The 27,180-nt window shown below is 39.7% G+C and overlaps 1 protein-coding gene across 2 annotated transcripts; it reads left to right on the top strand.

The window, feature by feature from the left end:
• The first annotated feature begins 324 nt into the window (after positions 1-324).
• Positions 325-26,737, top strand: tfpia (tissue factor pathway inhibitor a). 2 transcript variants are annotated; one of them, XM_061841475.1, is made up of 7 exons: positions 325-563; positions 17,940-18,140; positions 23,039-23,215; positions 23,702-23,761; positions 24,089-24,151; positions 25,575-25,763; positions 26,100-26,737. In XM_061841475.1, exons 1-7 carry the CDS (start codon positions 467-469, stop codon positions 26,165-26,167), a joined length of 855 nt encoding a protein of 284 aa, XP_061697459.1. In that variant the 5' UTR covers positions 325-466; the 3' UTR covers positions 26,168-26,737. The 2 variants fall into 2 exon arrangements, with proteins under 2 accessions (XP_061697459.1, XP_061697458.1); XM_061841474.1 differs by having other exon boundaries at positions 326-563; positions 23,699-23,761.
• The last annotated feature ends 443 nt before the right edge of the window (positions 26,738-27,180 follow it).

The raw sequence follows: 27,180 nt of genomic DNA, 5'->3' as shown, positions 1-27,180 counted from the left end.
AACTAACCCAAAAATAATCAAACAAATAACAAACAAACAAACAAACACATAAATAAATAAATAAATAAATAAATAAATAAATAAATAAATAATAAATAAATAAATAAATAAATAAATAACGCTTTTCTTCTAAAAAAATAATTAGATTTGTGAAGGGTATTGAAAACGTGACATTTGTGGTTGACGCTTTTGGACGGCAGTGTACTGGTTATACAGCGAGTACAGCTTGTACTTCGCGTATAATGAGGTCACAAAATGTAGTTCCTTGACGTGTGTGCACAGGAAATGACTGACCACTTTTTATGATGGGACTATCATCGGGCGTGCAGCCTAGCGCGTCTATCAAACGGAAGTACTCGCCCACACCAGCTGACAAGTTTCCAAAACTCCCAACAAGTCCTCGTCGCTCCCAAACCTGATCAGGCTGCCGCCGTCTCCACTAAGCCAGCCAGCCACACCTGGAACGATGTTTCCTTGCACCGAGCGGGACAAGCGCTGGGTTTTGTGCGCTTTTTGTCTCTCCTGGGTCTGCCTTCTGGGCTCTTACAGCAGAGCCGCGCAAGGTAAGATAAGACAAGACTTAACAAGGCTTTTCCACTGAAACCTCAACTCGCCCAATTGTTAATTTCACATTCCCTTAAACGTCGCACCAAGTTGGAGCAGGTCACCAAATTTGGATGTCGTTGAATGTGAGCGCACGAGTTAGCGAGACATATGCGACCCGGCCAGGACACGTCCAAAGTCCACTTTCACACATTCACCGCGCCTTCAACTTACAACTTTGCAAAGAAATAATGAGGCTGTTGGAGTTTGATGTCAGGTGAAGGTGGTGGGAGACAAAAGGGGAACCTCTCATTTCTTTCAAGATGTTATTAAAAAAAATAAAACTTGAACATAATGTAGTGAAAAATGGAATCTGTGGTTTACATCTGTGGGGCGCAAAGCATCCTCTGTTCTTAATTCGGCCCACTGAGCATTTACATTATCAAGAGCCTTGTACTATTCGTTGAATTTATTCTGCCCCATTTTCCCCCTTAAATTGTTAATAAACAGTTTCTCCATTATTTATTAACTTATTTATTTGTAAATGCATGATAATTTATTCTAAATTAAAAAAAGAAGAATTACAAGGTACTTGTGGAGAAAAAATCCTGAAATCAAGTTAAATTCTCTTCACCAGTATTTGGTGCTACACTGCAGGGGTTTCACACATTAGTGAATTATTATGTGAGTCAGAAAGAAAGCAGGTCTTTGTTCACAATTATGTCATTGTGTGAATTGAAATTTTATATGTCAAATGTAGTAGTGGAATTGGTACTCAGTATCGGTGAGTACGCGATTGTAAATACTGTTATTGGTGTTTACCTGTGAAAAACTGCAATCGAACATCCCTACATTTAACACATACTGTAGTAGATATTTAACAGGTGTTTTTTAATGTGTTTATTTGTATTTTGATGGGCAAATATGAGTCTATATACATCACTGATGAGTAAATTTTGGGGAAGTCAAGCCAGCTAATCTTTCCGTTTATGCTGGACCCACGTTGTCAAAAGTCCGATAAGGTATCAGATTTGTATCCACATTTGAAAATGTCCTCAATTCCCATCTGATTGTTTGTGTTTTTCTTTCTTTACGCTACCCAGCTGGATATCTCAATAATGCCCGGAGAGAAAAAAATGTGCCATTTGAAACATGCTGTGTAAATCTACCTTTAGTTTAGGTCGTGTCTTGCGGGTCAGTGATTGATTACTACTGGACTGCCAACAGCGGACGTTAGTAAAGAATTCACAAAAACAAGTAATGCTGTATTGTATTTGTAGTGCTCCCTTAAGACTCTTTTCAACCAAGCAGTATATGTTTGGTTACTTAATTTTTGTATGGAACACATGCAGTATACCGAGCTGTGTTGCCTTCATTTAAAATTGTTTCGCACTTGTAATTTTCTTACTTTTCTTAATCATTTTCTGAACCTATGCTTCAAAGTCCAAGTGTACCAAAATGGGTCACAACAAACCATAAACCGGGGTGTCAAACTCATCTTTGTCGCGGGCCACATTGAAGTTCCGGTTTCCCTCATCAATATTTGACCGCCTCATCATATTTCCACATGGTATTTACAAAATAGATTTGGAACCAGAAATCAAGGGGAATGTGTTTTTCAACTATTGTTTTTTAGAAACACATAAATGCTTACAATACCTCACTGTTATCATGAATGAGATGGCAATTTGAAATTTTGGTCCAGAGCTGAACAAGAATCATGGAGGTTGACACATATGATTTGCCTTTGTGGGCCACATAAAATCATCTGGCGGGCTGGATCTGGCCTTGAGTTTGACACCGGTGCAATAAACAATTGATTTTTGAAATGTAAGCATTAATTCAGACATGTTCAACAATCTATTTGTATCCCATCCTTGCTATGTTGTCACATACTGTAGATAATACATTAAACATAGAGGTTTGTACTTCCTTCCATGATGGCTCCCCACCAAGTTGTCTTCATTATCAGATGTCAACTGCGGTGTTGTTTTCATTCTATGTGCTGCTCTTTCGATGCTAATTAGCAGTATCATGGGACGTATAGTTTTGATGGACTCGGTTTGCTGTCCCACTGTGGCATCGTCTTATTTTCGGGAGGCATGTAATTGGATGCTCGTTTGCCGTTCAAGCCTCAGGCTGTAGAATAGAAGAAAACCGCACTTGTCATATTCTGTCTTATTTTGCAAGAAGCAGTATAATTAAATCATCACAGACAAATAATATGCTTTTCTGCCAAGCTAATGTTTGGGTTTTTCTTGTTGCTTTTAATCCCCTGACACATGTGAAAGTGTTTTCTAGAAATTGTCATATTCGGTACTAATTTGCAGGGAGCAGTGTACTGTTATTATAGAAAATCGTCACATTTGCACTACAGTAAATATGCTTCTCGGGCTGTCCATCGTTTTCGGCCCGTGGCCCACGCAAACGTGCTGTTTCCTTGAAATATGAGCTGATCTTACACCTCGGAGCAATGCTTGTTGGAGCTTTGCAGTGGTTTTCGTTGGGCGTGACACTAGTATTGTGATCCTGATGATGAATGACGCATGACTGCATGCAATATCAGTGAAATGGATCTCTTATATTTGTACACGCATGCATGCATGTTGAATGAGAATCAGCGTTGAGCCATACTGGACTTACTCTGGACAAAGACACTGATTCCTCTGCTGCAGCTGTGTCAGGTTTTGATTACTGAGTTGGTGGTGAGAATGAAGAATTAGACGCTTGAGGTACTTCGAGTGAGATTTGATGCCCGTGTTAGTGACCCATAAACTGAGAAACGTTGCTGTGTGTACCATAGCTATTCTTTCAAAAGCTAATTAGCCTGTGACTGTACTATTTATGTAATGGCTGAATGGGTGGATGGTGGACTCCAGGGTTTAGACTATTACTCTAGCGAGGACATGAAATACAATCCCCACTGTGTTAATGTTTATAATTCCCAATCTTAATCCCTTAAAACGTAAATATGACCCAAGCTATGAGCCAAAAAGACTCTAATATATTTTCATCTTTCAACATCACGGGAAGTCCGCATGTACATCTGCATGTGGTAAAGTCTCTTTGTAACTTCCGCTAACAACCCATGCTGAACTCATCTTCTCGCCGGACCACTGAAGATCATCTTCTCGCAGTATCACTACCGCATGCGGTGGTGCTGTGAGATACGAGTAACCCGACATCCAACTTCAGACTATTTTTTTGGGGGGGGGTTCCACTTGGCAGTGTCAACGAATGCCATGCGCAGAGAGCTACGGCAACATTTCACGTAGTAAATGTCGCATTGTCTCGTGAACCAATTTGATTTTGATTCAGAGGCCTACAATTGACGCACATTTTGTATACAGTTCTTTCTTATTGTGTTGCTGCTTACAACTTTTTTCCTTCCTTCCGTGCTTTTTTCTCTCTGCATTGAGGCCTGGAACGATATTGGCCAAAAAAGTCATATACCATTTTATTTGTATTATTTTTTTTTTTGTTTCAGCCTGCATACTTGACCCCGTGTCTTCTTCCCAGGACCTCCAGGTGTAGCTCTTGCTGATTAAGACCTTGCAGTTTAGTTCAGAGTCTATTGTTGGTGTTGTTTCCGAGTGGGCTGCTACAGTAGAGCTAGTCGGAAGTCACAACACGGTCTTTTTTTGGTCCTGATTTTGTTCTGGTGTGTGTATGCATCCGGAGCTCGCCAAACCATCCACATATCTCGGCAAAAATATTTCAGACATTTTTTAACATGGTGTTGGTGAAGTTAAAATGTATCTGATGGGCTTATAACCAAATATCTCATGTGGGTTTCAAAAGGTTTCTGGATCAGGGTACTTCACACTTAGCAGGGTATTTTTGTCAATGGGAAATTTACTAGTACTACTGTATATTTAGGCAATAGAATAGGATAATACATTAGTCATGATCATTGGAAATTTGATATGTTATACTGTTTCTAAAAAATTAACAAATGACAGCCACGTGTGTAAGTTGAATGATTAAATGATCACAGCTTATCAAAAGCTTCAAAACATCAAATATGAAAAGTTTTGTGTGTAATTAATACATTTTATAGTACTATGTGTGATGCTTCATCAATAACGTGTTTTGGATATGCATTCATGAAACATATAACAACACATTTTTACATATTATTTATCCATCACATGCAAATTCTTAGTTGCTCCTATTGCAGGAAAATTGGTTATGAGCATCAAATTTGTCAATCTTGGCTATTCCGGGTGCTGATAAAAGTCTGATTGGATCGCAATAAGGCTGTGAGCCCCATGTGGGAGAGCGCATGTCCACCCTGTCACAGTGAGGAAGATGGGAAATGTAGAATAGAAATTGCTTGCGTGTGTCAGCCAATATTTCAGTACCTGAATATATGTGGGTATTATAAAGAAGCACCTGAAAGTGATGACATTTGTTTGGGTTCATGGAGCTTATGCACAATGTTGGTTACAAAATGTATGGTATGGAAAAAATGACTGTTTGACCCAAATTAATAAATCAGATCTTTAACTTTCATGCAGTGGCTGGAGCGTTAAAGCCATGAGGTCAGCAGAGCCGTGCTAGCTAAGATTAGATCGCTCAGGTAGCTATTAGTGCATGTGCATGCGGGTCAAACATGATGTTTGTAGCTCTGCTTGTTTTTGCAGATGGATACCAAGCTTCAGAGACATATTTAATTCACCAGTGGTTATCACCATATCATTCTGTATTTAATTGGTGTATCGACTCACATAGTCTGTTTCAACATCATGCCAAGCACAGTGAAAATGCTCCACTCATGCATGGGTCACTGCGATTTTATCACCATGGGTAGAATTTGTCACGTGTCATTTTGTGTCAAGGAAATGAACACTGCTGGTCTAGACTTTCATCTGTGCCATATTTAAAGGAAATGAGAGTAGGCGCTTTGATTCGGAGCATCTGAAGTCAGTTGTAAACACTCGCACCCTGCCACAACCCGCCCACTGTCTTTACGCAATTCACGGAAGTAGAGCCCTTTGCGATAAATGGTTTTCTTAAGAAAACCTTTCCCACAAACAGACTAAGTGACCCTGTCCTTATGATACATTCCACTGGAGTTTGTTCATAAAAATATGGGTATCTTTTCTAAACATGTATGTTTATTTCTTGTTTGAAATAAGTAGGAGCTATCTGGTTAACAACATTTCCATTCTGAGTCCAATTTACGATCAGTTTGAAGGTTGTCTGAATGGGAAGCCCTTTCAGGAAGCATTGAATGTCGCAGGATACTGAAACTATGAATGATAAGTCATTCTGGAAATACACAAATGTACAAATGGCCTGATAGGATTACTTACTGTTTTGTGTGAAATAGGAATTATAAAGGAATTGTAAGTTACATTTAACCTTGTTGCCATAGTAATTCCTGCATGACTTTATACGTGATATTGCTATCATGTATTTAGGATGTATTGTCATGGTTAAGTTCATCAACTGCAGGATCAATGCTGTTGACATTTAGTGTATTAAACCCATAACCTCTCTTTTCAGGAAAGAGCCACTGTATTGATTCTCTTATCCAATCAAAAGCGCGTCTCCGATCCGATAGATTCTGTGAAATATGACATTTGCAGAGCCAAATAGGCATCTTGTTCAGCGTACATATTGGATTTGGCTCTCCATAGATCACATAATATGAAGGCAAGAAAACATTTTATACTACCTTGGTTTTCTATGGGTAAATGTCACACATGCTAAATCAGTCACACCTAAATTCCCATTTTTAAAAAAGAATGTTATGATGATTCAAAGTATTAGACTGTCATTGAAGTCAACCCTTACTGACCTAGCAAGTGGAGGTTGCCCCTTGAAATACTGTACACTTGTTTTCATAATCTTAAAGACAAAAGTGAAAAGTGGTACCGACATAAACGGCTTCAAAAATGTAGTGTGAGTTGCACAGTTTACGTGGTGTCCTTGTAAATTTGCAAATACAGGTGCATAAATGATCCCAACTCCTCATTAAACCCGTTACACTCTTGTTTATACACAGCCATAATAACAGGAAAGACATGCACTAGTTCCCAGGCATTCATGAATTCATACATATTGATTCATACCTCCAAAATAACACCATTTATTTTGCGGTCTGTTGTGTGAATCCAAAATGGCTGCCTGATCCCAGCACTTCGACTCACACATCCCCCTGGTGTATTGCAACAACATAATGAGGCTCGCTCTAGTGGCATTTATGTCAAAGTTGCAAAGAAAGACCATTTGTAAAGTGACAAAAAAAGAAGAGCTCTGAAGGCACCAAGATGCAGTTGTTAGTTTGCGACACGGTCTCCACGATGGAGGTTGAAGCCGGAGAGCTTGATGGCAGCGTCAGGCAATCGTTCACAAGCCAAGTCTCTGTGAAGCACAGAGCCGCAGAACGTCCAAAGTCTTGCAGGTCTTAATAGCACCAACTGCCGGGGAGAAATTCCTTGTGTGTTTTACACACTTGGCCATTAAAGCTGATTCTGATTCTGACATTCGGAAAAAGGAGAACAATCCTACATTTACACAAATGTAATTACCATCCCAAGAAAATGTAGAAAATCATGAAACAGGCATTGGGACTGGTATTAAACATCTGAGAAAATACAACCTTACAATATATATATATATATATTTTTACATTTCCATCCATCCATTCATTTTCAACACGCATTGTTCATCACATCCAGCTCTTGTGATTTGGGCTTTAATTGTCTTCTCATTTAGCACATGTTATGTGACTGAGTAGTAAAGATGGTATGAAGATGGAATATTCCGAATATAGGGACCAATATAATTGTGTCTATCGGCCTTATGATATTGCTAAAAAGAAAGAAAATGAAATACAGATGCATGTGCCTGAGGTACTTGTATGTAGAAACTGTGAGCAGCAGAAACCATAAATAATTTTTATGCATATAAGACTAGGTTAGGGTCATGGGGCACTGAGCCTATTCCTGCTGACTTTGGGTGAAAGGTAAACAACACACTGAACTGGTCGCCAGTCAGTCGCAGTTCTTCAACCTGATGAAAAGTGATTTTCAAAAGAAAATTTGGTAGGTCACGTCTTTCCCATTATTGATTAAATTCCAGGAAAATGACCCCTGGATATATTTTTATTCTTATGTCAGCTAAAATGTATGATGAAGTGTCATAAGCCAGCGGCCCGGGGGCAGACCCAAATGCAGGAGTCCGAGGCAAGGGCATGATATTAAGAGAAGGAGGTCGAACATGAAAAGGCAGTCCAAAACAGGTGGCACAAAAATGGACAAAAACACACAACAAAAACGCTAGGCAAGATAAAAAAACGTGCACAAGGTCCGATGACTATGAGGCAAACTAAGAAACATGTACAAGACGTGGTCAAACTAAGGAGGCACAGGCTCACTGTGACAAAGGATTGCTCAACACTAAAATGGCAAATTTACCCACAGTAGCGGAATATCCCAGGATGCAGTAAAGCAAACGCAACAAACTGGCAAATACCGATGACCCATTCACAACTTAAGTGCTTGGTCAATTAGTGTCCAACATGCAACACATCTGTGTGACAGTTGTCAGAGGTGGCATCGACCATGGCAGTGGCCTGCCCACGCCCCTCACAGGAAGCACCGCCCACGTCAGTGGCCAGGCCATGCCCCTGACATGAAGACACCACGATGTACTTTTTTTTTTTCAACCAAAGGACAGCTTTATTGCTATGAACACTCAATACATGCACAAACTGTGTAGTCAAGCGGTACTTGGAGCAGAGGGCATGCAGTTTTCCTCTGAAACTCTGGTTACAGTACTACTTGTGATTGGGGGTTTTAGAAGTATGACACATTATTGCAGTACGGATGAATCTCACTACAGCGCATCGACGTGGCACGATAAGCCGTTAGACTATAAAATAATGTATTGAAGCAAGTTTGCTCCTCGCACGTATGTCAGTCTTCGACACCTCCATTAGGCGGTAATAGCTTTGCCTGTAATGAAAATAAGAAAATTAGGTGTGATTGGTTCCTCCATACTTAATTTCTCTCTCGGAATATCTTTGTCGATTTGCTTGAACTCTGTCCCTTTTGTTTACTGCTTTGAATCTCTAATGGCCTCTTCGACGGCAACATTATTTGTGCTCTCCTTATCACTAATCTGTATCCTCTTGTGGAGAATTCGCTGAGCTATGACAATTCATGCATAAATGCATCACGTCCCGCTCGGGCTTTAATTGTATTCTCATTTAGCCCATGTTGTGTGACTGAGTAGTAAAGATAGTATGAAGATGGAATATCCCGAATATAGGGACCAATGTAGTTGTGTCTATCGGCCTTAAGATTTTGCCAAAAAGAGATAGAAAATGAAATGCAGATGCATGCGCCTGAGGTACAGTATGTGCACTTGTATGCAGAAACTGTGAACAGCAGAAACCATAAATAATTTTTATGCTTACAAGACTCCATCATCCATACCACAAAACCACAATACTTAGACTCTAATTGCTCACTAAACTATAAATACTGAACAAAGGTTGGATGCATGGATTTTGTGAATGACAAACTAATCAAGCAGCACAAATAAATGAAATGGAGCAAAAATGTCGTGATTACCTTTCTGTGATCCTAAAAATGGTTACCAAATGATATTAATCAGTTGATCGTGAAATGTTTCCCTTTACCAATTTTCTTTTGTATGATTGTTCGAGCAGTCGTGTGTATTTTTGTGTTTTTTGTTTTTTTGAGAAAGATTCTTCCACTTCCTTGAACTGTGTTCTAAATGAAACCAGAGGTTCCCTTGAAATCTTAGACTCTCGCTCAGAAACAGCGGAATTAATGTGTCTGAAACCGATTGACATGCTGATAATGAAAGTATGTAGAGTCATATTTCCATTGTGTGATTACACCTATGACGCTATTTCGCACACTGGAGCAAGCAAAATGGTTTTAGGATGATGTATTTCACAAAAACATACTTCTGACATTATCGGCAACAACAATACAGGGAAACGCAACGTTGTTTTCAATCACAGGAATAAGCACCAATGTGCAATTTTTGTATTGTCTGATACTATTCTCAGTTGGCCTTTTTCACGTTTTTTTTGTTGACAAGTTTTCACAATCATTTGATTTGTTTCCTGCACGCTAATGAATAATTCACTTTATATTTTAGAATTGTCAACTTGGCACATGTTTGTGTTATTGTTTACCCTGGGCTTTGGGCCGTTGTGGGGGAGAATGATTTTGCAACCAAGGTGTCTGTCATCTATGTAAGTGAAACATGACAGCAAAGAACCAGAAACTTACTGCAGAGGTTTCTTGTTGTTTTGTTGTTAAGACCATGTGGGATTTGGATAATAGGCTCAGTTTAGGTTGTGCTATCTGCTGAGAATGAGCTATAATGCTCTTGTAAGGAGAGAGGTTGTTATTTAACTCTTCCAATAAGAACACGATAAGATTCTTCTGAGGCTTGCGGGAGTAAAAACCAACTGTTAAATCTGATTTGACGTGAACAAACAGCTTGACAAAGCTTCTCGATGTATGGGGCAACAATTTACTCTGCTCTGTGCCGTCTTGGCTCCCTCACCGCTTGCCACATCTCCATTCAGGCATCGATTAAAAATGAATGCAGAGCACATGCCTTTTAGATAATTAACAAGATTTGCCTGCAGCTCTTACTTTGTGGAAGACAGTTCAGTTATAATTCCTTTTTTAGAAACATTATACAATCAACATTATACTTTTGAGAGTATATACCGGAGTATATATTCTAGGATCTCTCAGGTGACCGTGATATCGTTTATCATCCGGTCAACCATCCAAACCGTGGCCAAATTTGCATCTTTCACAGTGTACGAAACAATCTGTAGCCTGTTTGTGCGTGTAGCTGAAGTCTATTCTTCGCCTTGAGGGAAAGAAGCCTTTCAGTTATTTTCCCATCCAAAAATCTAGACCAAAAACAACCTCTATTTATTGTGCATAGAAACACTACAGTTTATTTCCTGGAGACACGACCCGAGTGAGGCTAAGCAGTGTAGAAAAGGGATGGATGTTTTTTTTGTTTTTTGCTTTTACATTTAACTAAGTCTTATAAAAGACTTTGATTCTCTGAAAATGAAGCTCAATGGAGACAATGTTCCCACCCTTGTTTGCAAAAATTAGGTCATCTTTCGATAGGTCTGTATTGCGGTGATAGCTGGCTCTGCTTGCTGTTTTGCTGTTAATAGCTTGTTTGATGATTTACGGTGTTTGCCGATAACATTTTATTTGCGTTTTCACACCCCATCTCTCTTAGCACTTTGATACTGGCCTTTAGCTGAGAGTGCAAATAATCCCCCTTGGCCGAGGAGGTTATGTTTTCATTGTCTTGTCAGTGCACTTGCACAGAATACAAAGACCAGCCAGGCAACTCTGAAACGCTGACTACGGTATTAAAACCCATCCATTTTCTGAACCGCTTAACTTCACTCATGTCGCGGGCGTGCTGGAGCCTATCCCAGCTGACTGTGGGCGTGGGGCAAGGTTCACCCTGAACTGGTCGCCAGCCAATTGGAGGACATGGAGAACCAAATAACTTTTCACACTCACATTCACACCTACGCGCAAGTAAGAGTTTTCAGTGAACCTACCATGCAGGTGTATGGGATGTTGGAGGAAACCGCAGTACCTGAAAAAAAACGAACTGTGAGGACAACCCGTCATCCACCATGCTGCCCTACAGTATTACCATTAATTATGTACACATTAAAATAGTAATAGTAATTATTTTAAAGTATGAGCATTGTTCACTACAAAGATTGTCTCATAGCAGAAGAGTACATAATAGACCAAGGCTAACAACAGTCAGTTTTAGATAGCGAAAAGTTGTAATCAACTTGGAAATGATAAACATTGCATTTTTCAAATTAATATTTACTCTAATCATGGCATGGCATGTAAAGATCTAGTTTGCGCAGTGGCATTTAAGTGGTTTTAATGGATATGTATTTCCTCCAGTTATGCCTTTAGTACTGCGCTATCATAGGTTAGTTGGACTATGGCTTGTTCCGGTTTTGTAAACTCAGATGACCCAATACCTCGTAGCGTGTTTCAAAGCTTAATATATAACCCTTGACTCTGGAAAAAGTTCAGTACATTTGAACAAAGTGCGTAAAATAAGTCTATACTGTGAAAATTCTGGTGGGAGATTATTTTTTAAACTTGCAGTTTCCCTTAAACAATAAGCAATTAATAACCTCTTGTCAGGTGATTGTGTTTGGTGAGTAAGTGAGCAAAGACGGGTTTTTGCGTGAATAACTTCCTTCCACTTTGTCCCACTAAAACAAATATGCTTCTACTTCACGAAGCAGTGAGCACGTTCAATAACATTGAATTAAAATGTCCATTGGGGTGAACGTCACAGGTATACCTAAACTAAAACCTAACCTAGGGACAAGCTGTGAGTCATCCAAAGCCCTAATTTCACTCACCTCAGGGAACATTTCTCAGAAATGACATTATCACTTGTGAGTCTTACAAGCTGGACGCACCCTTTTCTACAATGGCCAGATGTTGCAAAGCAACGTAACGTTAAATAAAAGGATCGCTTGACTTAAGCAAAAGTGAAAGCAAGTTATTAGTACAAAGGCTCAGTGAGTATTTGAAATAGGTCTTTTAAGATGCTTGTCCCTTATCTCTGGATACTAATATACTTTACAACAAGTCCCGTTGCACAAAGTCTCCTCTCAAATACTATTTGTGTCCTTACCATGGGCAACAGCCACATACAAGGAAGTAAATATTAGATGTGAATGCGGTGAGGATGGTTGGCTATGTGGGACGATAGTTTCTTTACCGTTTGACCTCGTGACTAGCTGACAGAAAGATGAGAATACAGTCAAATAGAGCTGAACAAGATGGAACTTGGCCGCAAACTGATTTAACCTGCCCGTGTTATGATCTTCATGTTCTTGGCAAAGTGCTTTGATCATTATCCAAATCTGTGTTTGTGTGTGTTTTGTGTAACTCTTGGCAATGATCAGAATTGCCTGCAGTGCCCAGGGGATGAACTGCCTATGAAAAATTGTGTCCAAAAAAATCTGTCTCATATCTGCGAGTTTCATTTTTCAACCACCTGCATGTTGTGTGTATGAGTATATTTACTTGTGTTAACTTGAAAGATGAAATAGAGATTCCTGAGGGAAGTTTATTCTCAGACGTTTGTATAAATTTAGTCATACTGAAAACTAAAAGCTACATTTTTCTCCTTGCAGTATATACCTTTGCATATAGTCTGTTATTTATGATTTGCTTATAGGATTTCAAGGAAAGGTTTGGAGTTTTCACCACAATCAGGATTTATGGGTCAAAGTAATCAGGTCAAACCAACATTACAACATGACAGAAATATAGGTGCTAACTTACTGTAATTAAATTTAGAGCATAATTCAACAGAACGCTAGTACATCTGTTAGTGCTAGCACTAGGTTGCTAGGGTGCGATACATTTTGTTGCCTGCTTGCCAGCTGTATCCTATTAAAACTATGTGAACCTACGTACCTCAAGCAACCCTTGAATTAAAGTCCTCTCCCAAGCAGCACACGTTTTCCCCCATTTTGTTCTTGTAATACACAGAATGCGATCGATAGTTGTTGTCGTGGCTATGGTAACCATGCATGCATGATATCGTGGAATCGTGAAAGACCAAATTTGTTTTGTACTCTGACAAACTACAGTACTCCTGTAGTGTGAGGTGGGCATTATGTGTTTTATGCCTCATTTTGCCAATTTTTTCTGTCAGATATTTACAGTACTACGTCAAAAGACATGCAACATGGCTAAAAGGAAACCAGTTTTCAGATACAAATATTCCCTACATCTCTGACCCTTGTGAGGATAAGTGGCTGAGAAAAAAAAATCAAATAGGCTATTGATCGGATTGGCAAATTATGACATTAAAGCTGATTGGCCGGTCATCATAAAATGCTAAATATCGCGCGATACCCATCATTTCATCAGATCAGTGTAAAGTCTACTGATAACATTTATTGGTGGGAACACTGTTGGGAAAGGGTCAAGCTAGCAGCATAGCTGCTCTAACTAATGTCAACATATTTACAGTAGTAATGCTAGCTTAAATTGCAAGTATCATCAAATGGATGATTTTTGGAATATTATTAATAAAAAACCCGCAGCGAATATGGTCCCACGTGTTTTTTCACCACAAAACATAATTTTGACGTATACAGTTTTTTGTAACTCCCGCCATGAAAATCCTCTCGAGGGATTTGTTTTTGAGAAGAAGCAGGAAGTGACGTACAGGACAGAGACTTGTTTGTTTTCATTAGTTTTACCTCCGGGGTGGCAGCTCGTTGTTCCTTCGTGTTCGCCAAAATGCCGGCTCATTGCATTGCTGGACATTGCTTGAACACTCGGGAGAATGGAATTACCCTTCATAAGTTTGAAAGAGACCCTGTTCGTTGTGAAAAATGGATTGCACGGTTGCAGAGGATGAGAGCTTCGTGTGTTCTAAATAACAGGTAGGTGTGTATACAGCTCAAAAAAAAAAATATAGTTTGGGGCGGACCACGTAATCGGTCTCTCTCATAATGTAGCAAAACATCCGCATGTGAAATGTGTTGATGTGCGCGTCCCCCAGCCAACAATGTCTTGATAGTGTTCATCGAGTACTGCGGCGACTTTGAACATACCCCTAAGAGCAACATAGCTCGGCACCACCTCCTCCTTATATGCCACCATGTGCGCTGAAACTCAGCCATATCGGCGGTCACAGCTTCTGCGAAGGCTGCGCGTCGAGCTTTGCGACAGTGGCGGCTCTGAAGAACCCAGCCGAGAATGCGTTACTCAGTCGCGTGCGCGCATAAGGTGCCCCGGCTCGACTCTGACTAAAGCAGCACCGCTCGGCTTTGTCATAAGCCACACCGGCCGGCTGCGATGAGCCGCGATGGCTCATCTCCGCCGTAGGAGTGGATCGGATATCATATGAATATGGCTCGAAACAATAGTGTAATATTGCATTGAGGGCTCGAAACAATAGTGTAATATTGCCCCGGTAACTTCACTTAGTTGTGTGGTGTTGTCCTTTTCGAAAAGAACTTCGGTGTCAGAAGGGGCGTTGGAAAAATGCGAATATCTCTGTTGTTCGGCTTCCGTAGTAGCAGGCACTCCGCGTTTTCAACGGCGGAAGTGACGATGACGTCAAGGACAGATGACGCGACTAATATGGCAACCACTTGGATGTCGAGGGACACTCAATTGCGCAACTTTGTGCATGGATGACCCGCTCTCCGCTCCCTTTTTTTTTTTTCGTATAGACATTGAAGTGAATACTGTTATATGTATTTTTCATTACAATATCTATTTTGAATGTTTATAGGGATGACACCCGGGCTTTAATAATGGTATAATTGTTATTTCATTAACGTCAGATATGTGTTCTGTATGATTATTTAGCACAATTAGGTCCTTTCATAATGAATGGTCATGTGTAATAATCGCATGTGCATGTAAGTAAAGGTCACAGATTTGGTCAGATACTCGTTTAAATCTTCCTAGCAATTTTTAAACTACAAACTCTTCCTTTAAGTCAAATACATTTTGTTTTTTTCCTTCTATGTACGGATGTTTTTTTTTGTATATTGTGTCTTATGTCTGCTTTGTGTTCAAATGTAAAACCTTAACATCTAAAGACAATCATCACCGTGTTAAAAAAATAACAAAAAAATCTGTGACTATTTCAGAAAGTTTAATATCAAGCAGGTATATCGTATTAAGACAGCAGCTCTTAAAATGCCAGTGTTGAGCAGTAAACGGGTATTTGAGGTTGCTGGTTTCTCTGAAGTCCTTATTTGCAACTGTACTGTCCTAACCTTACACATTTCTTTCAGAAAATGCTCCTGAAACCGCTTGGGAGTACATTGGTTTCAAAGGTAATTGGTTGTGCAACAGTTCTCAAAGCACTGGAACTAGAACTCCTTATTTTCTAACTGTCAAGTAGGCTATTTACCACTGACTAATGGTCATGGGAGTTTCTCAGTATGTGATAGGCCTAACATTGGTGTCTTTGGTGAAGGATTATATTTGTTGCTGCTTGGGTAGTTTTTCTAAAAGTGAAATTTAGACTCAGGTTTTGTTTATTGCTATTTAAAACAGTAGTGCCTTAAGGGATCTTGGTCTCCCCCATAATCGTTTTTCATCAACAAAAAAAAAGGTACTCTTACCGTCGCTTAGATTTTTAGAACCATTACATTTTAATACATATGACATTTAATTCTCTGTGAGGGAAAACAAAAACATTCAGTCATTTAACCATTTCTGATTATAAACATTTCGCCAATAATTTGCCCTGTGGCAGAATAGAATGACGAGAAAGAATTATTGTGTTATTGCCATGATTGAGATTTCACATTGAGGCTTGTTGACATAAGAGAAATGAGACAAGGGACCAGACAGAAGCCCAGACTGGTTGCGTTAGTGTGTACTTTCCTGTGCTAGACGACACCAATCCCACAATTTATCATAGTAAGTCTCTGTGGGGCCTCATCTCGCCAACTGGATGGAATACTAATTCCATAAGGCAAGCAAAAGGGGTACACACTGGGAGGATTCGATGGGTGTCTGCCCCAGTCCAAGGTCATAAATTGAAGACTGACAGGTTGCACAAATGCTGGCCTCATTCCCTTGGCGACTGATTTGCTCACAGTCCAGAGCCGAGCATCTCCCACTTTCAACAGTTGGAGCTTGCTCCAGGAAGGTAAACCTTAATTTCCAAACTTTTCAAGATGTTCCTTTAGGGTTGCATGATAATAGAGGTGATAAAAAGCACCGGCTCGGAAAAGAAAAGCTAATAGCAGAAGCAACTAAAATATGCGGGACACACATGAGGGCTGGTGCCAATGGCAAGAACTTTCATTATAAACGTCAGAAACAGAAGCTGATAATATTTGGGGGGAGAAAGACTGACAGTGTCAAATGTGCCTAAAATCTCCTTGGAGAACCAACTTTCTCCAGCCCTAAAGATGGAGTGATGCAGTTTTTGTATGTCCTAGATTTTGTATGATTCAGTTTTGCTGATTTTTTTTTCTGCCTACAATTTGTCCCAGTTTGCTTTTGTAACAGTCAGGCAACATCTGTATAACACATGCTGTAAAAAGTCAGACCTTCAAATTAAAGGTACACATTATATCAATAAGTTCCACAATCTTTAAGCCACTCGGTGGCTTATTTATAATCACATTCAATAAACAAGCACAAAACTATTTGACAGGTGAAAAGGCCACCATGGAGCCAAAGAAAGTGTGATGTTACTGTTATTATATTATAATGCTTTTATTTTGGAGGCCTGACTTTTGACTGGTTGTTACACAGGTGTTGCCTCAACTTTTTCAAGTGTTGCGGAGCAGACCAGGAGGCTTGTTCTTGCCTCGAGTTCTTAATAAAGCTTTGCATTTTGGAATGCATCTTTCCATTTTTTGAGCCTTTTCTTCTTCTTCTTTTCCTTTCGGGTTGTCCTGATTAGGAGTCACCACAGCGTGTCATCCTTTCCATCTAAGCCTATCTCGTGCATCTTCCTCTCTAACTCTAAAGAAGATTTTAAGAAACTGGATTGAATTTAAGAAGGAACTTGGAAAATGACTCCACTCTCCATTGCTTGCTTCTGTATACAGCATAAGATTCCTCAATAAATAACTAAGTTATGGCATATCAACTTCATTTGTAATTTATAATGTATTTTTAGTGTTTGGAGTTGATGAATTGGATTTACAGGATTTCTAGGGGCACCTATTATTTTCAATTTCATATTTTTTGAGTCATTCTTTCTCAAACTCTCTATGGAAGGACCGCATCTTTTATAAAATTCTTTCACAATTTGTATACAAAATGTTCACATTTGAATTACATTAGCGATATATAGGTATATTGTAGATGTTTAGTTAGCAGAGTTTTCATCCTTTTAATTAAGTGCATTAAAACAGTCGAGGAAAGCCACAAAACCTTAGTAAATGTGCACTTAGCATTTCACCAAAGGGATTCATTTACTTGTATTTCTTAGTACCAAATTCTGATTTAATTAATATGCTGAAAATAATTGCCAAGGGCTAATTTAGGCTCAGTTATGAATAATGTGCCTCTTCCTGCACAATAGATTCACGACAGCCCAATTACAACAATGTATTTTGCACAATGAGGACAATTATTGAGAAAGTGTTCCATCCTAATCCCGTCATCACGACGAAGGCAGAAATTGTTAATGGTATGCTGATGTGCAAGCTTTCACTACTTCTGATAACGCCTGTGACATTTCTTCTTTTGAAGGGCAGGGATTGTGAGGAGCCCAGTTCCCCTTGGCGATTCCGTGGTCATACTTCAACGTCAAACCACTGCCACATGATGGACTATATGTTTTTCTTTATCCGTTTTCAGATGGCCGTCAACCTGAGCTGTTCATCTTCAATGAGCTGTGTGCCCTGAAAGAGGATCCGGGACCTTGCAAGGCCGTGAGGGACAAGTACTTCTTCAATGTGGACACGGGTCGCTGTGACCTGTTTGAATATGGAGGTTGCGGAGGAAACGCCAACAACTTTGAAACCCTGGAGGCGTGCCAAGAAACGTGCATTGTCTCAGGTTAGTGCCTCCCTACTGTTGATAATGGATCAAGCGGCTATTCTTGGGGATCGTGAAAATCTGGAGTAACTCCCTGACTAAAAATGTCCATAATTGGATATATTAATATGAATTGATGGTGCCTTGATGTACGAGTTTAGTTTTTTCCATGACCATGCCCGTAACTCAGTACACTTGTAACAAAAATAATGTTTCGTGATTGAAATGACTGAAAATGTCATTAAGACCTTTCTGTCTTTTTTTTCCCACATACAGTGGCTGCTTTATCACATACAGTAATAAAAAAATAAATACCAGTTATGTAAAGTGTAAGTGATATCTTCACTTGCATGGGCATTGTGCTTCTCCTTTTGGTGTTCATGCCTTGGACACCTGGGGTCAGTATAAGTCCAACAGAGACACAAAGAAGAATTTCACAACTGACTCAGTTGTGTGTATTATGTAGGATGAGATGTTACATGTAATTATTCACTTTTGTCATTTTTCTCAAAGGATCAAGAATATATACCCGTGTGTAATTTTATATTACCTGTCTACAAGTTTTGCGCTCCTATTTGTGTTCCAATATCCATTGCTTATGGTTATACACAAATGCTATTCATTTAGTTGGTCAATGCTGTTTCTCAGTACGTATTAGAATGAATTTACCAAATGTGTAGCTCTTTTTTTACGTTTAGTTTTGACATTAAACATCAACTGGGAGTGGCAATAAACTGCTTGAGGCCTCGTTTTGAATACTATCTGCCCAACTGCTGCGTGTTCTGAAGTGAGTTGAGGTACATTCGCTGGTCCCAAACAGTGTTCAGATTCTACATTTTTGTCAAAACAAAAAGAGAAAATCAGATGAATGACGACTATCTAAAAAACTCATGTTGAATCACTCATATTTCAAGGTACCACCATGTTACAATTTTATGTTATAAACTGCAACGATCAAACTTATTTTTTATGCTTGGTTAATCCTAAAATGTGTTGCAGCCAACCATGTCACTTCGGTCTCTTCTCATTATTTTACAATAATTTAACCAAATGATTTGCTGTACTGATAAACGAGGGACTCGTGAATAAAGCAGGACAAATATCCACAAAATGGAGCAAAAATAGCATGTTGATAATTATAATGTATGAACTAGAGGACCAGGGACGCTGTACCACTTGAGTAAAGCATGACTCCAATCATCGGCGACAGACCATTTTGCACTTTGAGTTGCTGCTATGTCTGCTATTAACGATAATTACTTTCTGAAATGTTAATTCGAACTGTTTAAAATGTTAACATGGTTCACCGAAAGATGTTTCATCTTCCATTAATATAGTGGAGCGCCTTTCAAGTGATGACAGGAAGTGTTAAAGTGTTGATAGTTGCTGTATGTCTCACCATGACACAAACAAAGGGCAACTGTCAAAGTTCCCGACTGACCTCCACTCCCCTTTCTTTTTTTGTACATTGAGAGTGGCCGTGACAGAGACTGAATGCATTATACCACTCAACACACTGCATTTGGCTTTTTGTGTTTGATTCCACTATCATTATTTTATCACGAACTGCAGCTTTTGAAAAAAAAAAAAAAAAAAAAAAAAACTGTGGAAGTTGCAACAAATAGAATTTTCACATCAGGGAGCCAATTTTGAATAGTGGCTTCATCGGTTCAAACGAATCATCTCATCTGAGTGCATCAATTCTGTGATGTGTTTTTCATTGTAAATCCACAAAAGCTATTCAGGAATAGCGGAAGCTCTTCTTGTTTACACATCTTTTTTTTCTCCTTTTAGTGAACCAGTGGAATACAGGATTTAATATTTTTAAGTTCAATAGGAACTGTAAACGTGACCAGACTACAAGGCAGTGCTACCAATATGTGGTTGGCGTGGCTATGCAGTGCTAATCACCTCTGTAAATAATATATGTTTCATGATAAATCCATACAAGCAAAAATAATAAATAACGTAAGTGCTTATGGTTACAATGTTCCCTTTCCCCGTTTTTGCAAACCAGCTGCCAAGAGGACCTGGTGTTTTCTGTTAGGTTCAGCAGGAAATATGCAAATTGGACATGCCGTCGGTACTGAAGCATCTTTGATCTAAATAAATTGGTCTTCCGTGTGCTGGCAGTTGCACACCTATTAACACTTTTGGATTGTGTGTTATTCTAAAGCGCTTTCTTGCAAAACTGATTTTGGCTCCCGTCTTGATTTCTATTGAAAATGCCGCCACTGAAGCCTGACCAGAGGGTCATTGAAGAATTTACATACAAATAAGTTTTGCCGTTGATGACAGAAAGTTTACCTGCACCAAAAATGCACCTGGGGCCGAGGAATGAGTGTGTGCAAAGTTCTTGCATACTACCAGAGTTAAAAAAATGTTTTCTTAATGAATGAATTTGCACACATTCCATCATAATCGCTGCTATCTTAATGTCTTACAGTGTAAATATATACACATTCAGTTGTTTGATTTTTTTTTTTTTTTCCCCCTGTACTGCTCGTATCTACTTTGCTGCTGTAAGTGGTCGATTGCCCCATAGTGAGACTAAAAATGCCTTCTCTATTCTATTCTATTCTATTCTATTCTATTCTATTCTATTCTATTCTATTCTATTCTCTCACTAAGTGATGACAGGCCATATTCAGTTTATGAAAATTCCCCTTTTCAGTGCTGCCTTCTGAGCATTTATCTTATCATGAGTCTAGTAATGTTTGTTAAATTAATATCCCATACCCAATCACGCTCACACCTAAGGGCAATTTAGAGTCTTCAAATAACCTACCATGCATGTTCTTGGGATTGTGGGAGGAAACCAGAGTGCCTGAAGAAAACCCATGCAGGCACGGGCAGAATATGCAAACTTCACACAGGCGGGGCCAAAGATTTGAACCCCGGTCTGTCATGAGCCAGGCTGGACCACAGCCAAGAGGGGCATGGCCACTGCCCTGGCCAGTGACACCTGTCACAGCTCACAGCTGTTTCACATTGGGACTGTAATTAGATGGTGTATTTAAGTTGGAGTTTTGGTCACTGGTATTTGCCAGTTGGTTGTGCGTTGCGCCTTGAGTTTGTGAGTTGCCTTCATGGACCGTAGGAATCTCCACCACTGAAAATAGTATAGTGTTGAGTTATCCTCGTCAGTGTTTCTGTGCCACCTCAGCTTGAATAAAACTAGGCCTAACCTCATGTCCTCGACTTGGAGTCCTGCATTTGGGTTCAGCCCTGCATCGAAGGTTCTTGACACGGTCCTCAGAACTGCAAGGCAGACGCTCTGACCAGCCGCCCACACCGTGCTGTGGAACTACCATCATGGAGAAATTAGGAAAAGCAAGCAAGCATGATAAAAGTTGGTCCCAATACACATAAGGTTCATGTTTAAAATCACAATACTAATGCAGAAATAATACAACTGATGTAAGAGGTTGGAAAGTGTATTAGCGGATAGAGCAGAAGAGGTCAAATGAAGGAAATGCTTGAGATGTTCTTGCTGCAAATGTTGACCTTTCTATACGCAGGGCGCGGATCTGGAAATGTGATTGTCACTGTGGAGACAGGAAGTGGCCTCGCTGTGACCAGGTGGTCAGCGACTGCAAAGTGGGTCACGGTCTGCACTTCATTTAGCGCGTGTTGTGTGCAGGCAGCAACCACTTCGCCTTCCTTTTATTATTTGTGTACACGCCGCATCCATGCAAGCTTAACGCGTCCAAACGACCACTTAAGTGATAACGGAGAGCAGCAACAACATGCTTATAATAATTACATTCTTAAAAATCTAAAATGCTACACACCATTTAAATGGCTTTTTAATTTTCAACTTCTTATTGTTATCGTATTTGGTAATTGGTAGAGCTGTATGCCTTTGCATGCTGGAACAGTTTTGCTGTATAACAGCAGTGAATTCTGAAAAAATATTGCCAGGTCCCGGTATTGAGAATACAGGACTAAAATTGTTTATTTTGAAATGTCTGGGGGCGGCACGGTGGTTAAGGTGGTAAAGCCTTGGCCTCACCTCACCTCGCCTTCTAAGGTCCCGGGTTCAATCCCGGACCCACCTGCGTGGAGTTTGCATGTTCTCCCCGTACCTGCGTGGGTTTCCTCCGGGCACTCTAGTTTCCTCCCACATCCCAAAAACATGCAACATTAATTGGACACTCTAACTTGCCCCTAGGTGTGATTGTGAGTGCAACTGTTTGTTTCTATGTGCCTTGCAATTGGCTGGCAGCTAGTTCAGGGTGTACCCCACCACCTGCCCATTGACAGCTGGGATAGGCTCCAGCACTAGGATAAGCGGCAAAGAAAATGGATGATTGGATGGAAATGTTTGGGTAAATGTTTTTTTCCATTGAAAACACTCCATAGGTGCATTAGCAAATGTAAAAGGGGGAAACAAATGTAAAAAGGCTCCTAATTATTTTTTTCACCAATTGTAAACACAGTAACTCTCGTAGCTGCTGCAAGGCAGCATTATAGTAATTACTCATATTACCTTAAATTTTTCAAAGAATGATGGGTTGCACTTTCATGAAAGGGATTTTGTATTGGAAGTCTTGCACATTTTGCATAACTCATTTTCCATTATCTCATTTTGCATACTCCGTAAGCCTATTTTGCATATCCTTCCTGTACCAAGCCACAGTACCTGAAAAATTGTCAAAATATAATTGATGTTTTGTTTTTACCCACATTTAAAAGTGGTCTGATTTTAGTCTGATGATATCTTCTCATCATATTATTTTTTTATACTCTTGCTGCCAGGATGTATATTGAAATTGTGAAACTTGGGAGCAATAAAAAAAAAATCTAAAAAAGTGGCCCTTTTCATGTAAATCTATCTTCACCAGAATTGTTGGTTCTCTCCATTGTCAACACATCTTTCTCTCACTTTTGTCATTTTTCTCCTCTCATTTTCGTAGATGATAAAAACCCATGCCACCTACCCGAAGCGGAAGGTCCCTGTCGCGGCCTGGTGACGCGTTACTTCTTTGACAGCAACACTCTGCAATGCAAGCGCTTCTATTACGGCGGTTGCTTTGGCAATGCCAACAATTTCAGGAGCATCGCTGAGTGCCAGGCGAAATGTCAAAAACAAGGTACGTGAGATTTGCTCCTTAATTAAACATCAAATCAACATCACCTGCTTGATATTCATCAGGATTATATAAACAAACCTCTAAATGGGCCTGGAAATATGACTGCAATGAAAAAGTTCTCTTTATAGAGTTGATGACATAATCAAAATAGTCCTACCTCAAAGAGCCTGCCGATAGATTAACGCTGACCATGGAATTGCAGTCACAAATTATTTAGCATTTAAATGATTTCAAAGCACCCCGATGACTCTATACTGAAGCACAGCTGAGAAGTCATTAATCAAGTAAAAGAGAAAATAGCAGCAAATCTTTGGACGGTGAAAAAGTGGATTGGCCATCTGTTGTGACTAAACATATACAGGACAACATTTTTCATTTCCACTTGTTTGTTTTAGTACCGCCCTTGCACTATGTGCCACTTTTTTTTAGATTGATTCTTGTCTTCTCCCCTTGTTTTTTTTTCATGCTTTGGGACCAATAAAGAAGACATTGAAGTCCAGACCACTGCCAAAAAAATCAATGATGTGCAGCCGACTGTATTAACTGGTAAGACGTCCCTTCACATTTTTGTTGGGAAATGCTTGAGGCTGACACCAATTCATAATGAATAGGTAATCATGTTTTATGTCGGTGTCTGCAGCTATGATCAAGTCATTCTTTTTTTCTGGGAACATAAAAGGTCAAATGTCAAATGGGGAAATAAATTATGCTTAAGTTAATAGAGTAAGTAGTACAGAATAATTGTGTGTTGAGGTTAATTTTTTATGGGGGTTCCAAAATCAGTCAGGTGGGATTGAATTGTAAAGATGATGCGGGATATAATTCCAAACTGTATAACTCCTGTAATTGTAGAAAAATACTTTTGTTTTTCAGGGGAGCAGACGGTCAACATTGCTATGGTACAAACGAATAACACCGATGCAGAGTACTCACAAGGTAACATTGTTGTGTGATTCAATTTATCTGAACACCAATTGACATAAGTACTACGTGTACAGCTAAATCCCATGGGCATTTGCAGACCCACAGGTCGTCCAGGGACCGCAGTTTGAGGACCATTGCACAACGGCATACAGTACACACACAAGAGTAATCTCGGGTGTTCCAAAAAAATGTATACACACTTTAAATAATTGTAAACTTGATGTTTATTATAATTTGAATAAATTTTAACGTGGAAAAAGAATTTGCAAATATCATTATTTTAAAGTGGGTGGCAGCACAGTGGGTCAGATGGATAACACTCGCCTCACAGTTCTGAAGTCCCGGGTTCAATCCCAGGACCTGCCTGTGTTGAGTTTACGTGTTCTCCCCGTGCCTGCGTGGGTTTTTACGTGCACTCCAGTTTCCTCCCACGTCCCGAAAACATGCAGCATTAATTGGACACTCTACATTGCCCCTATGTGTGATTGTGAGTGCGACTGTTTGTCTCAATGTGCCCTGCGATAGGCTGGCAACCAGTTCAGGGTGTACCCTGCTACCTGCTCGTTGACAGCTAGGATAAGCTCCGGCACTTCCCGCGACCTTTGTCAGGATAAGCGGCTAAGAAAATGGATGGATGGATGAATGAATGGATGGATTCTTCAACCTGTGTGTAAATTTTTTGGGAACACTCTGTACATACAGAACTGCCCTATTATACAGCCCAGCTTTTATCCATTGTAAACTGATATAAAACACTGACATCTTGTGGTAATACCTGGATGCACAACTACAAACCGAGACCCTTAGTTATAGTTTCATCCATCCATCTATTTTCTTTGCCGCTTATCCTCACTAGGGTCGCGGGGAGTGCTGGAGCCTATCCCAGCTGTCAACAGGCAAGAGGTGGGGTACACGGGTGAACTGGTTGCCAGCCAATTGCAGGGCACATTGAGACAAATAGTCACACTCACAATCACACCTGGGCGCAATTTAGAGTGTCCAATTAATCCTGTTTGTTTTTGGGATGTGGGAGGAAACCAGAGTGCCCGGAGAAAACCCATGCAGGCACGGGTAGAACATGCAAACTCCACACAAGCGGGGCCAGGATCGAACCCGGGTCCTCCGAACTGTGAGGCAAATGCTTTACCAGCTGAACCGCCGTGCCGCCTTATAGTTTCATAGTGTTGAATAAAATCTACATTTTCATGATTTTAATCAGATGTTCCATGTACAGTGGGTGAATTATAAGTCATCAATGTCATTAGATATCATTGCCAATATTGTGCTTTCCACTTTGTACTAAATGTACAATTCTTTCTGCATAATAACATTATTATTACATCATCCATTAATGGCTATCTGTCTATGTCTCTATAATGTATCTGGAATATGACATCAGGAGCCCAGTAACCAAATGCGATGGTGTGATTTACAGATGTCAAGGTGTCGGATGTGTGCTCAAGTCCTGCAGACAGGGGAACGTGTGAGGGGATTTTGCGCAGGTTTGCTTACAATCCCAAAACCAAGCGATGTCACGAGTTCTCGTACAGCGGCTGTGGCGGGAACGACAACAACTTCAAACATCGGAGACAGTGTTTCAGGAAGTGCGTTAAAAGTCAAAAGGGTATGTACAAAATACTTCCTTCACATCAATTACTGATACAGTTCACCAGGGGATTTGGTGCTAGTTTGTGATTTTTGCCACTGCATAAACATTTTGTCTCACAATATTGCAGACTTGTACCTCATTGATGAAATTCGGGAAAGGAATTAGCATTTTATAGCATTTGGTTCCACCCATTGAAAAATTCTTCACCCAGTCTAGCTGACATTGACTTTGAGTGTTTTAATAAAAAATGTCACCACCATCCTAGTGGTGACATTTGTTCTTATTCTCAAAAGCTGAATTGCACAATTTCTTTGTTTTCATTCGCAGTTTTGTGCTCATTGTGTTTCGCAGATCGTGGGATGAAGTTCATTCGAATAAGGAAGAAAAATATCCCCAACATTCTTCATGACACGGTCTGAAGTCTTTGGGCAAATTTGAACTAGATTCTGCACTTCTCTACAGTCACTTGTCTCCATATATTGTTTTGTAGTACTATAGTTTTGCTGGTAAGTGGTGAGTTTTTTGGCTCGTAGTGACCACACACAATTTACATTTCATTAGATGCTTGACAAAAAGCACTTTTGTGTTTTGCCACTTTGATCACATTTTATGGAAAACAGTATTGTATTTGCCTTTTCACCATTTGAGAGATTGAATAATCATGGAGTTCCACGCTCCTACTGTGAGTTACTTCCCAAAAATGTTCATCCTTTTTAAAAAAAAAAAAAAAGTCCATCAGGATGATATTTAATTTTATATTTTCTCTCATTTTGAAACTGATCACTTTGAATAACAACATAGCAGGAAGGTTAATATGCTGTATATATTTTTTCCTCACAATTAATATCTGCAATAGATAATCTGTGGGCACGTTTTCATTATCTGCTTCGAACTCAAATACTGCATTTATCTCATTGTCAGCGCTGTCTTGTACTCAATTAAAAACCATCATGAGCAATTTCTTCTTTTTCCAAATAAAATCTTTTTTCACAAAATTGTGTGCACTGATTATGCTCTTCCAAAGAATCACAGAAGGGGGCAGTGTAATTCGAAATTGCCTTCATTGGAGCATCGGTCTAATTTATTGTTTTATAAGATTGTCTGCTTCGAATCGGGGCTCATCCGAACAATTTCCGAGAAGGTTTTTGGTGTTGGTCTTCGGATCCATTAAAATACACGCCTGCCCATTTTCACCTGGATACACGTGCAAAAATCTGTTTCCTCCGAAACGGTGCAAGTTTATTTGGTGCAATGTCAACATATAAACACAGCTACTCATACATTTCTCTTGGGAATATTTTGATAATCTTTGAGAGTTCATCGCAGCACAGATTTAGGACAGCCTGTGCTGGATGTAATTTGTGAAGCTTTCTGACGCTGGACTCCACGTTTCTCTACCGAATGGCTGTGATGGTCTTTTGTGACTAAGTTG

Source organism: Syngnathoides biaculeatus, chromosome 14 (assembly GCF_019802595.1).
Source record: "Syngnathoides biaculeatus isolate LvHL_M chromosome 14, ASM1980259v1, whole genome shotgun sequence".
NCBI classification, from domain to species: domain Eukaryota; kingdom Metazoa; phylum Chordata; class Actinopteri; order Syngnathiformes; family Syngnathidae; genus Syngnathoides; species Syngnathoides biaculeatus.
This window is presented reverse-complemented; position numbering and strand designations above follow the sequence as displayed.